Here is a 13,267-nt window from a genome sequence, read left to right as displayed (position 1 = left end):
ACTTTACTTAAGAAATGTGAGGAGAGCGTGTGATCTGAGAAGAGCACTGTTCTAGGTTCTGTTAGAAGGAATCTAAAGAGGAATGAGGTCTCCGCTCCAACATGTGGACAACCTAGTTGGAGAGACAGGTTTGCGTGCAAGGATTGGAAGGGAAGGTGCCTAGCTCCAAGCTGCAACACTTGTGGTCGGATAAATGAAGGGCCCGCTTTTCACTTCCTGCTCCCATGGTTGTGGCCTGTGTTTTGACATTCCCCATAGATCTGAGAGGGAAAGAACTGATGAGATTTCTTTTAAATACTGGCTCTGACATGTTGGAATATCTTTTGTTGCTGAACGACCAATATCTATTTAGAACCTCTATAAGTAGTGTTGAATTTATTTTAACAAACCTATGTAAAATACCATGTTCTCAGAATGCTCTCCTTCTTGTCCCATGCATGCTCCTTTCCTCTTCTTGGTGCTGCTTGCTATAATGAAGCTGCCCTTTATTGATTGCTTAGTGGGTGTCATTATGTCATCTACTTTTCATCACAACCTTATGGGGTAGACACAATTATGCCCCTTTACAGCTGAGGACACTGAGGCTCAGAGAGGTAAAGCAATTTGCTCAAAGTCACACAGCTAATAAGTGGCAGATCTTGGGTTCAAACCCACACCCTGGCTTCACAGCCCACGTTCTTAACTCCCATGCACTACTGAAAATAATCCTTCCCTGGGTGTGATGTAATCAAATATCCGTACACACCTCCTTGATAGGTATATGACAACTTTACCAAGAGACTACTGTCTGTATTGAGAAGGCCTTAATTTGTAGATCTTCCTATGCGGTTCAAACAAATACCAGAAATAAAGCAGCTCTTTGATTTAAAAGAAACAAGTTAATCATATTTTTCATCAGCCAACACTTAATAAATGCTTGTTTTCATTGATTTCTCTACCTCTACTTTTCATTTTAATCAAATGAGCTCAGTGTAGATGTTTCTATTGACTTTCTGTTTCATATATCACAATTTTGAAGCCTGAAACGGGAGAAGTCATTTTTGTGCTGCTCCGATCTGGGGAGATTTGTTGAAAAAAGGGTTGAGAATGCCAAAGGCCTCACAAGTGGAGCTAGGAAAGTCAATGTTGGAAGAAGAATCTGTGTCCATGCCTTTCTGAAGAAAGGAGGAAATTTGGAACCCAAAATACAAGTTCTTATTCACAGATTTTTTTAAGACTGAAGACAAGACCCTTCCCTTGTCTTGTCAGTCGTGAAGTGTAGACAAAAACTCAGAAGCACCTTAAAGCCAAGTAGTGATGTTGGTGACCAGACCTGCAAGGAGGTGGACAGAGGAATGATGAAAGGTTCAACTCCTCCTAGAGATCTAGGAGCTTGGATGCCTGTAGCCCCAGCTGTCCAAATGACATGACAGCAAGTGTGGTCACCGTGATAGGCAGCATTCGCTATCAGCTTACAGGTTCATCTCAAACACCAACCACTGGGTTTTGGAATTTTTCCTTTGTGTGGGCTTCTTAGAGAAATGTTATAGAGAAGAGGCACTAGGTGGTACCCAGGATGATATTCACCAGTGATTCATCCCTCTTCCTATCCTGGCTGCCTCTTGCTCAGTTGATATAATGGATGTTGCCAGAGGGTACTGAACAGCACTTTCTTGAACTTCCTCATGTCCTCCCTCTTATCCCAAAGAAACTCAGCTTGGGTTAGGCCCAGTTTGAATCCTAATCCAATGGTGCTAAAGGTGCCTGGGTTATTCTCTATGGGGATGGTGCTGACTGGAGGCCATGTCCCTTTCAGGTGAGTTTTCATTCATCCCTCTCAGGCCACAGTGGCTGAAGCCATTTTGCATGAGGCATCCATGGTTTGTAGGACACCGGCCTGGTGCGTGATGTACTCTGAATCACGTGTGCATATTGTGTTTGTCCTTGTCACATGTCACACCCCTCTTCCTGCACCCTCTGAGGGCCTTGTTCAGGGAAGAGGGCCACCAGTTCTTGGAGATGCTGCGTCACCTGCCCTGGGATGCTGCGCTGACCACTTGGAATCATCAGAGTGCTGAGATGCCCATCTCACCATCCTATTGCTGTCAGTGTTATAGGCCACGTTCTAGCGGCTGGTTTCCTTCACACTCTTTTCTGCCTTTTCTTTCGCAAGCAACAAATGTGATTCCCTTCACGTGGACAGATATGGTTCCCTTGCCCTCCTTGCTCATTGGGCTTCGAGTTGCTACGTCACCTGTTGTTATTCAGCTTTTTACTACCCGTATTCCTTCTCTTCCACCATCTTTAGCTTCCTTTTGGGTATGTTCTGTCTAGTTCTTGTCCCTCTGTCCCATTCGTCATCCCAGGAAGTGGGTAAGAAACAATCTAGACATTGCCACAGCAGCAAGAATGTGGGAGCGTTGTCAGACATGAACAGTTCCAATTCTGACTACATAAAAATAAAGGGATAATTAAAGAATATGATTGTATTTATGTATACCTGGTTTCACAAGAGATGAGGTAAAGAATCATCACATCTGTCACAAGCAGTTGTTTGACGGTTTGGGGCTGATACCTGAAAACAGATGTGTGCATACAGAGAGGTTGCATCTAAAAAGGCAGATCCATAAAATGCAATGGTATATTTTCACTGTGTGGATGGAATATGGTTTACACCCAACTTTGCAAACACGGAGCCACCTGTGTTCTGTTTCCTGAGCAAATATTAGAGAATGCTAGCTGCTTATTCTACTGCTTTACCCCAGGGAAGGAGTAGAGGTTACAGAAAAATTAATTGGCTGATATAATTCATCAATTTACTGCAAGATTACACACACGCACACACAAATATATTATGTGTAAAGCCACCATGAACATGTGTTTAATATTTATGAAGGAATTTAGTTCATTTAAAAAGTCCAGTGTCAATGTGATATATATAACAATGTCATTTGTAGTGTCGTATATATAACAGACTGCTGTTCTTAAAATACTAGGAAAAAAATATATTTCACTGAAGCCAATCCCCAGAAGTCATAAAAAATTTTTCCTGCTATCTACACAAAATTCGATTTCTTACTGAAGCACTCCATCCTTAATCTAACCAGAGTGTAGCTAACAAAATCCAGAATAGGCAGGTTTTTGCAGAAACATAAAGATGAGGTGATTTTTCTCCCCAAGGCATAATTTTGTATTGGTGTGTTAAAATAGCTTTGGGTAAAATTTTAGGCACATGAAAAAAGACTATATAGAGAATATATAATAGAAATATAAAATAGAAGAATATTTATTATTGTGTTTTAAGCTAGATCCTTCATCTTGCACACAAAAACCATCAATTAGTTGAGTCATGTGTGATTTCCAGTGGCCACCCAAGTTAATGGGCCATGGAGGCATTCTGCAAAATCACAGGAATATCTCTGGAGTCTAATTAATTTCTTGAAGTTTATTGGGAGAGTGTTGTTATGGCCAAGAAAAATATTTTTAACCTGCGCACAATGTTGCTTAAAACAATCTGGAATTTCCAGATGAACAAGAATGAAGTTTCTGTTCTAGAACTGAAGTAAAAATACAGAAACGGTGCTTCCCCACCTCCCCTCTCCCCAGACCCAAGCTGCCACTCCCACCAGCTGACTCAGAACAGCTTGCTTTCTGCCAGTGGTTTCCATTACAGCTGAGTTCTTTGGTGATCTGCACACAGGAGTCTGCCCCCTGCAGTCTACACAGGAGCAGGCAATACCTGGATCTGGGAGTTGTGGCTGCTGTCACCTGTGTGAGCCGAGGGGTCTTCCTGAGAATATGCCTCCCAGAGCCCTCTGCACCTTTCACAGCTCTTCCCAGCATGCCTCACGCATGGGACTCAGTGTTTTCTGTCTAAAATACGAGATAAGAAGTGGAAGGAAAGTTTAGAACCTGGTTTTAATTTTGGGTTTTCCCGGGAAGCCTTCCTTAATCTCCAGACAGTAGTTCTGTTGGAGAAGTGCTGTGAAATGAACTTCTGGGACTGCTCTTTCGTGGCAATGAATCCCAGCGTCTCCAAGCCTCAGTGGACCTGGACATCGTCCTTGTCCAGCCCTTTCTTCCTCTAGTGTCACCTCTATAAAAATTATAGGGCTAGGCCAGACCTGGTACAAGGTTATCTTTGCCGACTATTCTGTTTCATCAGATGTTAAAATAACCGTGTCCTATTCTGTAATGCAGGGCGCATCCTACCCCCAGTGAAATAATATATTTTAAGTGATTTCTGAAAATGGGCCGTGAAAGCTGTCTGCCACATGGCCCATGTTTGCACATCTCTATATAGTTGACGATTGCGGAATTTGACAGGATAACTCTGAATCTGATTAATTAAGAATGTGTAAAAACAAAGTTCTTGCATTACAGCTCGTTCCTTATCTTTGTGTCTTTTACTGTGGTGTTGTAGAACTTGGATCATATGGAAAACTAAAATATTATGACACAATGACTGAAGAAGGTAAGAATGATTTTAGAATTGTATGCATTGGCTTTTTTTCCTTTATGGTGTCTGTTGCTTGCCCATTTTTTTTTAATCTTTTCTTTCCTCTTTGCATGACTTCAGTGACATTGTATGATTTATTATTCTTTCCGCATTTTTGTGTAGTTTTTGCCATCGTGTTTATTTGGAATTGGAGACGTGCAATACCATGGGTAATCATGTTATTCCGTTCAAACGATCCGAACCATCACAGTTGTGTAACACACTCAGAGAAATGGTGTCAGCAATGTAAGCACAAGTACACACCCCCTGTGTCAGCATTGTTTCCTCCACACGCTCACAATATATAGAAACATATACAACTAACACTCTTCTTTTAATATGCCCTTAATTTCAGAGAGGGGTGTATGTTCTGGTGATATTCTGATTTATGCTAAGGAATGAGCGATCCAAAATAACTCCCAGACCCAAAACCAGCTAGAGACCTGTTTCTGACACAGATGGATGTAGGCTCATGTCCTCAGCTCCCACAGTCCCTACTGTCAACTCATCCAAGAGCATTACTCTGAGAGGCCAGGGTCACCGTTCCAGACAGTGGAATCTTGTATGCTGGGGTTCACACTCTGTGAGATTGGGCATATCATTTTAACCATTTCCCCTGAGTGAATGAAGTCTGGCAGTGATTTATTTTAAAATGTGTTTACTGACGAAGTCCATGCATTATCCCAGAGACCAACCTGTCCCCAGTCAGAATCACTTTTCTGAGATAAGTTCACCATGGGACGGCAATTTGAAAAGTTTGCATTTTTGTAGAGGGAGATATCCTATTGCCCTATCCCCCATCTCACCCTACCCATTCCTCCACCTTTTGAATAATAAAGAAGATTTGTAAGTTATGAAAACATTTGGGGTTTTTACATGATTTTTACCCTGATATTGACAAGAAATCAAAAGGCATCCTAGAAAGGGAATCAACTAATTTCATCCTTCAACCTGGGAGAAACTCCCAAATGTGTTGCATATCTTGTTTTCAGCTTCTAGTGTATCTGAGTTGCCTTAACTTGCCCAAATTCTTCTAGTTGCTTTGCATGCAAGAAGTGGACCATCTGACAGCCCTTGGTAAGAAGAAGCCCCTTCTCAGCCCCTCCCCACTCTGGCTTCTGCCCAGCACCTGGGCCCCTCTCTGCTGCTATCCCATGCTTTCAGTTAACCACTGTGATGTTTTCTAAAGCAGCAGGCCATGGTTAGGATCTCAGACCAGGGCCCACGTAGCCCAGGGCCCTCCCAACAACCTGGGGAAATGCAGATCCTTGGGCAATGAGAGCCCCAAGGGCAGAAAGCTACCTATGGCAATAAGTGTCCTACCACCCAGGGGATAAAAAGAGCAATCCACACCTTAAAGGAACACTCCTGTCCCAGCTGTTATTTTTATTCCATATCTTCAGACGACTTCAATTTTTATTGGTGATTGGCTTGAGAAATTAAGGCTTTGGGACTCACTGACATTATGATTTGGTGGCTCCTCCGGGCATCTCCCTAGCCCCCAGCCTTGGTTTCATGTCTTGGACGGTGGGTAGGTTTATCGGCTTCTACCTGACCTGTCACAATCCTTCGCTTTCTCTCTGCACTCCCTCCTGTCCTTCGCCTTCCCCTCGCAGCTTCCCACTGCCGGGGCAGCCTCTGCCTCCCTGTCGCCTCAGTTGCCCCATTTCTCCCTTACTCTCCTCTTTTCCTTCCTCTTTCCACATCCATTTGAGCAACTGTTGCCCTCCGAGCGCTCCCTTCCTCTTCCTCCCTACTCCAGACAATGCAAGATCCCATGAAGATGCAAAAATGCTGCTTCCAATTGATGATACCGCCTGAGAACAGCTGGGCTTTCTAGGCAAGAAAACAAAGTCTGGAATGAAAACCGTGGCTGGCCCTTAGCAAGACTATGTGGTTGTATTTGGCAGCCCTCCTGGGTCACCTTTGACGTTCCTTATCCTTCTCTTGTCTGTCCCATCCCTTCATACATATCCCTTTGTGTCCTGCCCTTAGCTGAAAATTCATCCCCATTCTGGTGATAGCTAATAATAGATAAGGCAGCATTTTAAAGCATGTGCTATGAAATACTAGCTAGTATTTCATATGCTTTCACTAGGAATTTTGCAACAAGCTAGAAGTAAAAAAGAAAGCAAGATTGATTGCATAATTAAACAAGAAGAGAGCCTCTGAGTTCAGTTAAATAGGTTTCCTTACCATGTGACTTGGGGGAGCCTTCACTATGCTGCTGTGCACTGCAGCGCATAGTAAATCATGAAGAGGGGTGGCATTTGCAGTACTGCCCAGACTTCTTTGGTCAGAGAACCCGTTCTTCCTTGGAGCCTCTTTTGGGGACTGTTTTAGAAATGCTGGTTAAGGAATTATCCTTCATCTGGAACAGGAATCTCTGAAAGATTAAAAAGTCTTCTAAACACCTAGCAGTGCCTCTCAGGCACTCGGGGACAGGGTACTCTGGAGCAGGAGGTCTCCATCTAACCACCTCCAATCACGCCCTTTGGTGGCTGCATCCATGACAAGCCAGGCCTGCCTTAATCTAATTCTGGACTCCACCTAAAAGACTCCAAGCCAGCTCGATAACCTCAGACCTGGCAACAGCCATGCATGACTTCTTCAAACTCTCAAGGGCCTCTCTCCTCCCTTGAAAATAATAATAATGACTGAGATTTATATCACTTTCACATGGTACAATTTAAGGAAGTGTAATAAAGATAAAGCTGTTTTGGGCAATAGTGGACTTACTGGCCTTCAGGAAATATCCCCCTCCATTTAAGCATTTCTTTTCACCATTTTAGAAATGTGACCAGCTCTTGATCAGGGCTTTATTGTAATTGCCCATGTGGCTAATCATTACTTGTAACTGTTTCCAGGGAATTCTCTGGATATTGTGTGAGGTCAGCTACTTGCAATAAGGCCTGGATTTTTTCCCTAAAGTGGGTAAAATGGAACGATGGATTGTATACGCTAGCTCCAAGCCTAAGAGAAATTGCATGATAATTTTCTAAATATGGAGAATTGTCCTGCACATATTCAGTTCATTATTTTAAGCACCTACAATATGCAATTTATTCTACTAGGTGTTTTGGGGAAACACAGGATTAAAAGGTGGGCAGTTTGCCCCCATATAACTTATAGACAGGGAGAGAAATAAAACACAGCCATCACTGAGCCACAAAGAAGAAAGTGGTAAGTACCATAGATGTTCAGAAGAAGATGACAGACTATAGGAGGAGGAAAGATTGCTTTCAACTGGGGGGAAGAATTTGTAGAGAAGGTTGTCTTTGAGCTGGGCCCTAAAGGATCAGTAAATATGGGGGAGACTGGGGAAAGAGTGGTAATTCTGACCTACAAGGCTGAGAGAGGGATGACAGGATGGGTCACACCAACCTTTACTGGGTGCCTCCCACCTTCCAGGTGTAGTGCTATGGGTTCACTATATTCTATGTCACTTAATCCTTCTAATGATTACACAAGGTAAATGTTGTTGAAGATGAGAAAACCAAAGCTCAAAGAAGTATTTTATTAGATGAGGAAACTAAGACCCAGAGAAGCAAAGTAATCTGCTCTGGGATTCAGAGGTAGGAAGTTGGGATGTGGGACCTGAACTCAGCACGGCGGCATGCCCAAGCCCTGCCCTCTCGGCTCCATTGTGGTTGGCTGTACAGGTGGTATGAGGAACTGGACAGTTCAAATGGCCATATCGTGGGGAGTAGGAAAAGGCTCAATGGAGACCAGATCGTGGGAAAGGCTTGAAGCATAGACTAAGAATGAGGGAATCACAGAGTGAACAACAGTGAGCTATTGGATAAAACATGGCCCCCTACTTGAACACTTTACAGTAAAAAGTTTGTTTTAATAGAACAATATATTTATTCTCAGACACTGGACAAAATCATGACATTTTTGCAGAATTTGCCCTTCCTGTCAGAGCCCTTTCCCTCCCTCTCTCCCTCAATCTTCATGTGCCGTAGAACCTAAACTGGGGCAGCTCCCTGGATCACGTTCAACCTCCTCTCCCACTCCAAGCCAAGCAGAATTTTATCCACTCATCCATTCCCTAGCCACTCATCTGACGACTCTCAGTAGGCACCAGGCACTAGACTCTAGTGGGGCACAGGCAGAGGGATGAGTAATATGGTGGGTAGACCCGAGGTGCTGGGCAAGCTCAGTGGAAGGCATCTCGCTCAGCCTCAGGAAATGAGGACAGGCTTCTCAGAAGAGGTGATATCTCCACTGCCTCCTTCCTGCTTCCCAAGATGACCACCATCTTACCGGCCACCTGATACTAACATGTTCACTTAATAATAACAGACTGCCTGCTCTCTATGAGACATTTTGCTAGACCTGCTAGATTCCTGAGCTTCACTCCTCCCAAGGACTGTCCTTCCTTCTGTAACGAGATTTTTCCAGCGATGCAAGCAAATGGCTCTAGAGGGAGTCTTTGGGTGACCTCAGATCCCCTTACGTGGGCAGCCATCCCTTTATCTCCTCATGGGGTGATGCTGTATATTCTTGGAAGAGCAGTCTCCAATTTTTACTTAAAGTTAATAACCCATAGTTTATTTCTTGTCTGCAGATACTGCAAATTTCATCCCCTTCTCACTCTGGAAAATTCCCAATAAATTGAACTTGGCTTCCTTACTAAAATTACTCTAAATGAAAATATAGAAAGTTAGTTCAAAAGAAAGTGAACTGTGTGATAAAACAGATGCATTAAAAAGAAAAGAGACCTTCCCACCAATGGCATCCTACAGAACTACTAATTTTTGCTGTTTGGAGATAAACATTCATACGGACACATAGGTAGGTAGGTAGACAGAAAACCTGACTAATATCTTGCAGAAAAGCAATGTATGGGGAAAGCTACCTGCATTGTATTGTCCCAAACTCATTGCCACTTAATAGAAGCCATTTCCAGAAAAATAATTTCTCCACTATTTAAAAAGTCAATCTTTGTTCATTTGTATAAGAAAAACAAGATAGAAAAAGGTGTTGTAATATCAAGAGCAAAAATTATAATGATCTTTTCCTTAATGAAATTAAGGCTGCTGTTTCATGGCAACCAACAGCCCTTTACCAAGCTGAGAAATGAATAATGTCTTCCATGAATCCTGGGGTCCTAAATTAGGCACATGGCTGAATTTTGAAAACCCCCATTATCTCAAAAAAACAAAAGCACCTTAAGGTCACATAGTCTCGCCAGTCATTTGATGTTCTTAATTGTAGTGAAATATTCTAGTTTTTTTTTCAAAAAGAAATTGAATTTTGTAATACCGTTTAATAGCATTTTCCATTGCCCAAGATGTATGCTCTGAAAACGTAGTCCTAAAACAGGTCCTTAGTGTTATCTGTCACTTTCACATTATATTTTAATCCTCGCTCGAATGGGTGAGATTGTGTTATACACAGTGATATATCAGGTAGGATAGATTTGGCTCTATATAGCAGAAAATCCAGATTAACAGTGGCTTAAGTCTGATGGAAGTTTATTTCTCTCTCAAGTAAAAGAGGTCCAGAGGCAGGCTGTACTTGGCAGATATGGATGCTCCACAATAATTCAAGATCCAGGATGTTTCCATCCTGCTCCACCATCCTAGTATATGACTTTCAACTCAAGGGCACCTTGTGATCCAAGATGGCTGCTGCGATAACTCCAGCCATCACATCTCTATTTCAGGAAGGAGGAAGGGCCAAAGTGATTTTCCCCAGCTGCTTTGTCTTCTTTTTAAAGAGCCTTCCCTTTAGACCCACCCAGTAAAATCTGCCCAAAACTCAGTTACATGACTACACCTAATTTCAAGAAAGCTTGGAAATGTATGTTGTTGTGCTGGGTGATTTGCTGTCCCCAGCAATTTAGGTATTATGTCATTAGGAAATTAAAAGAGAATTGGTATTGGATGGGCCACTTGCAGTCTCTCCACAACAGAGAAATATCACTTTCCTATAACTCTGTGTTGATGGGGAAGACTAAGAACAGAGCAAGCTCTGTGAGGGATGTTAAGAGATTATGTTAAGTTTGAGATGCCTATGGGACATCCAAATGGAGAGGTAGAGAAAGCAATGGGTTTTAAGTCTGGAACTTGGGAGAGAAGTTAAGGCTATAGATGTAAATTTGAGAGTCATAAAATATAGATGTCATTTAAAGCTATAGAACTAGATAAGAATACCTAGCTAATCAATAGAGAAGAGGAGCCAAGGACTAAGTCCTGGAGACTCCAAGGTTTAGAGTCTGGGAAGAAAGGAGAGGGCTCAGCAGAGGAGACTGGGATGGGCCGAGAACCAGGAGAGAATGGTGTCCCAGAAGCCAAGTGAAGAACATCTTCCAAAGGAGGGCAGTGAAAAGATGATAGCATCAATGAATTGAATGATGAGATCAAAGAATTGTAGTAGAAAGGTAAAGAGAGATGGACAGAACATGAGATGCTTCAAATCAGAAATTTGGAAATGGTGCAGTTATTGCTAGTGACAAGGTCTGACATCTCACCATGGGAGTGGGTGGATGAGGTGAGCTGCAGGCAAGGGTAGCTGGAAGTGAGTAGGTTAGGGCTGTGAGAAGCCACGTATTGCAGGGCTCACCCATGGAAAGTTACCAAGGATGGTGACAGGAGTAATAGTAGAGAGAAAAACAGTGAACTGGGTTCTGATCTCTTCAGGAATGAGGGAAGGGTGACTAGGAAGTCAGTTGGAGTAAAAGTGGTAGAGGTTATCGGCCTGTGCTTTAAAGGAAGGAAGAGAAATGGTCTAGAAGTAGTGAGGAAGGGGGATGGAATGTGGGGCACTTGGAGAGACAAGCAGCTGCCACTTTCAAGGGCTGCAGGAGAAAAGGGGCCTTCAAGAAATAGCCAAGTTTCAGTTGCAACAACAAGGCAAAGAGAATTTTCAGAGGAAAGGTTAAGGACATAGGAGATTTACTGGTGACAGGGGTGGGAGACCGAGTCAGGAGAGGGGTTTTAGGAGCCACATGGTGATGAATGACCCAGAGGTTCTGCTGAAGTGAACAAGGATGTAGCGTGGGGTAGGAAAAACCTTACAATGTTTTGGAAGTTCTCACTATAGCCTCTTTCTTGGGATTGGCCCCATGCACAATTTGCAGTGATAAGGTGGGGTCTCTCTTTCTAGGAGCAGGGAGCTCTTGGGAACCCCATAAGCCCAGCTACGGGTGGGGAAGGTTGGGGAAGGAGATCAGCCTACCTCAACTCAGAGAGAGAGAGTTCAGTCCAGCACAGGATGACCTTTGCTACAGACAACGCCAAAGATGGAATGGCCTGCCTCAGAAGGGAGTGAGTCCCCCTTCTCTGGAGAAACTAAGGAAGATTCCATCAGAAGAGTGTCCAGATACTGGACACCTTGGTGCCCCTCCCAGTCCTATGCCCAAGATGCTGTCCTGGTGCCTCTTATTAAGTGTGAAGCAGACATTGGTTTTCAGTCTGCTTTTATAATTAAATCTTCTGAAAACTTGATCCTGCATTTTGGTTAAGCTGCCACCAAGATAGTGGTAGATAAGTTCCAGGGCATCTGAAATAAAAGGTCTGTGTATTATTTGATCCAGTGCACAGCCAAACTCTTTATTAATGTAGTTAAATATAACAAATAATACATTAGCCATTTCCTGTAGAATAGACCTTTAAAAGAACAACCAAAAAAAACTATATTCTCATTTAGTGACAAATCCAAACCTCTACCACAGTGGAAATTTTAAATGGAAAATAATTTTTAACTATTCTTTTTTTATTTTAAAAACATTACATGCACACAGGGGTAAAAAGCAAACATTACATAAGGGAAGACAATAAAAGTGAGTCTTCCTTTTACCCCAGATTCCATTCATTCTTTAGAGTTAACCACTTTTATCAGTTTTTTAACATACAGTCATGCACCACGTAACAGCGTTTCTGTCAATGATGGACCACATATACAATGGTGGTCCCATAAGATTAGTGCCATATAGCTTAGGTGTGTAGCAAGCTATATTGTCTAGGTTTGTGTAAGTGCACTCTATGATGTTCACGCAACAATGAAATTGCCTAACACTGCATTTCTCAAGCAATGCTTGACTATATTCTCTTTTTTTCTATACATTTTTCTATACCTGGCTTTTGTTTATTAATATATCTTGGAGATTTTTCCATAGCAGCACTTTTAGACTTTCCTCATTCTTTTTGGAAGCTGCATAGTATTCCACTGTGTGGTTCTTCCATCGTGGGTCTAATCAGTCCCCTGTTGATGGACATTTAGGATATTTCCATTTCTGTTTATCTAGTTATTGCAACACTACCTGAGCATCTTCCTTGCCCATACAATAAATTCTACTGAGTAGAAGATATATAATATAAAATATGTTTCTAGAAATAGAAATGCCAGATCCAAGGGTATACACCTTTCAAACTTTGAAAGATATTGCCAAATCGTCCTCCAAAGGAATTGCACAATTTACGCGGCCACTAACCGTGAGTGAGAGAGGCTCAAACAGCAAATTTAAATAAGTCTTTTGAACAGAGATTCAAACTGACTTCATTACGAAGCAGTCCAGCCTTTATAATGTAACTACCTTCCAATTTCCTTGTTTTAGAAATCTGAATTTTTACCAAAGTTGAGTTAAAGCCAGAGTACAGTTATGAACGAAGTCTTTGTCCTCTTTAAATTAAATGACAAGGCTATTCCTCCTACACAGAATATCCATTTTCCATCACAGACCATTGATATGCCTATAGAAAGTCTTAGAAGTACACTGCAAGTTAACTTTCTATCTTTCAATTACCAAAGCGGGGAGCCCCTATTGTGCACAGACACCAT

At 42.3% G+C, this 13,267-nt stretch overlaps 1 protein-coding gene across 4 annotated transcripts in view; it reads left to right on the top strand.

Moving 5' to 3' along the window:
• Window positions 1-13,267, top strand: part of SLC24A2 (solute carrier family 24 member 2) — a 237,299-nt gene that overhangs the window by 169,135 nt on the left and 54,897 nt on the right. For 2 of the 4 annotated variants that reach the window (XM_070495604.1, XM_044756773.2), the window contains one exon: window positions 4,403-4,453. The exons of the other annotated variants lie outside the window; for them this stretch is intronic. In XM_070495604.1, the coding sequence (XP_070351705.1) occupies window positions 4,403-4,453 (51 nt within the window). The remainder of the gene's footprint in view (window positions 1-4,402; window positions 4,454-13,267) is intronic. 4 annotated transcript variants of the gene reach the window in all.

Source organism: Equus asinus, chromosome 23 (assembly GCF_041296235.1).
Source record: "Equus asinus isolate D_3611 breed Donkey chromosome 23, EquAss-T2T_v2, whole genome shotgun sequence".
Taxonomy (NCBI): Eukaryota; Metazoa; Chordata; class Mammalia; order Perissodactyla; family Equidae; genus Equus; species Equus asinus.
Note: the sequence above shows the minus strand (reverse complement) of the source record. Positions and strands in the feature narration are given on the sequence as shown.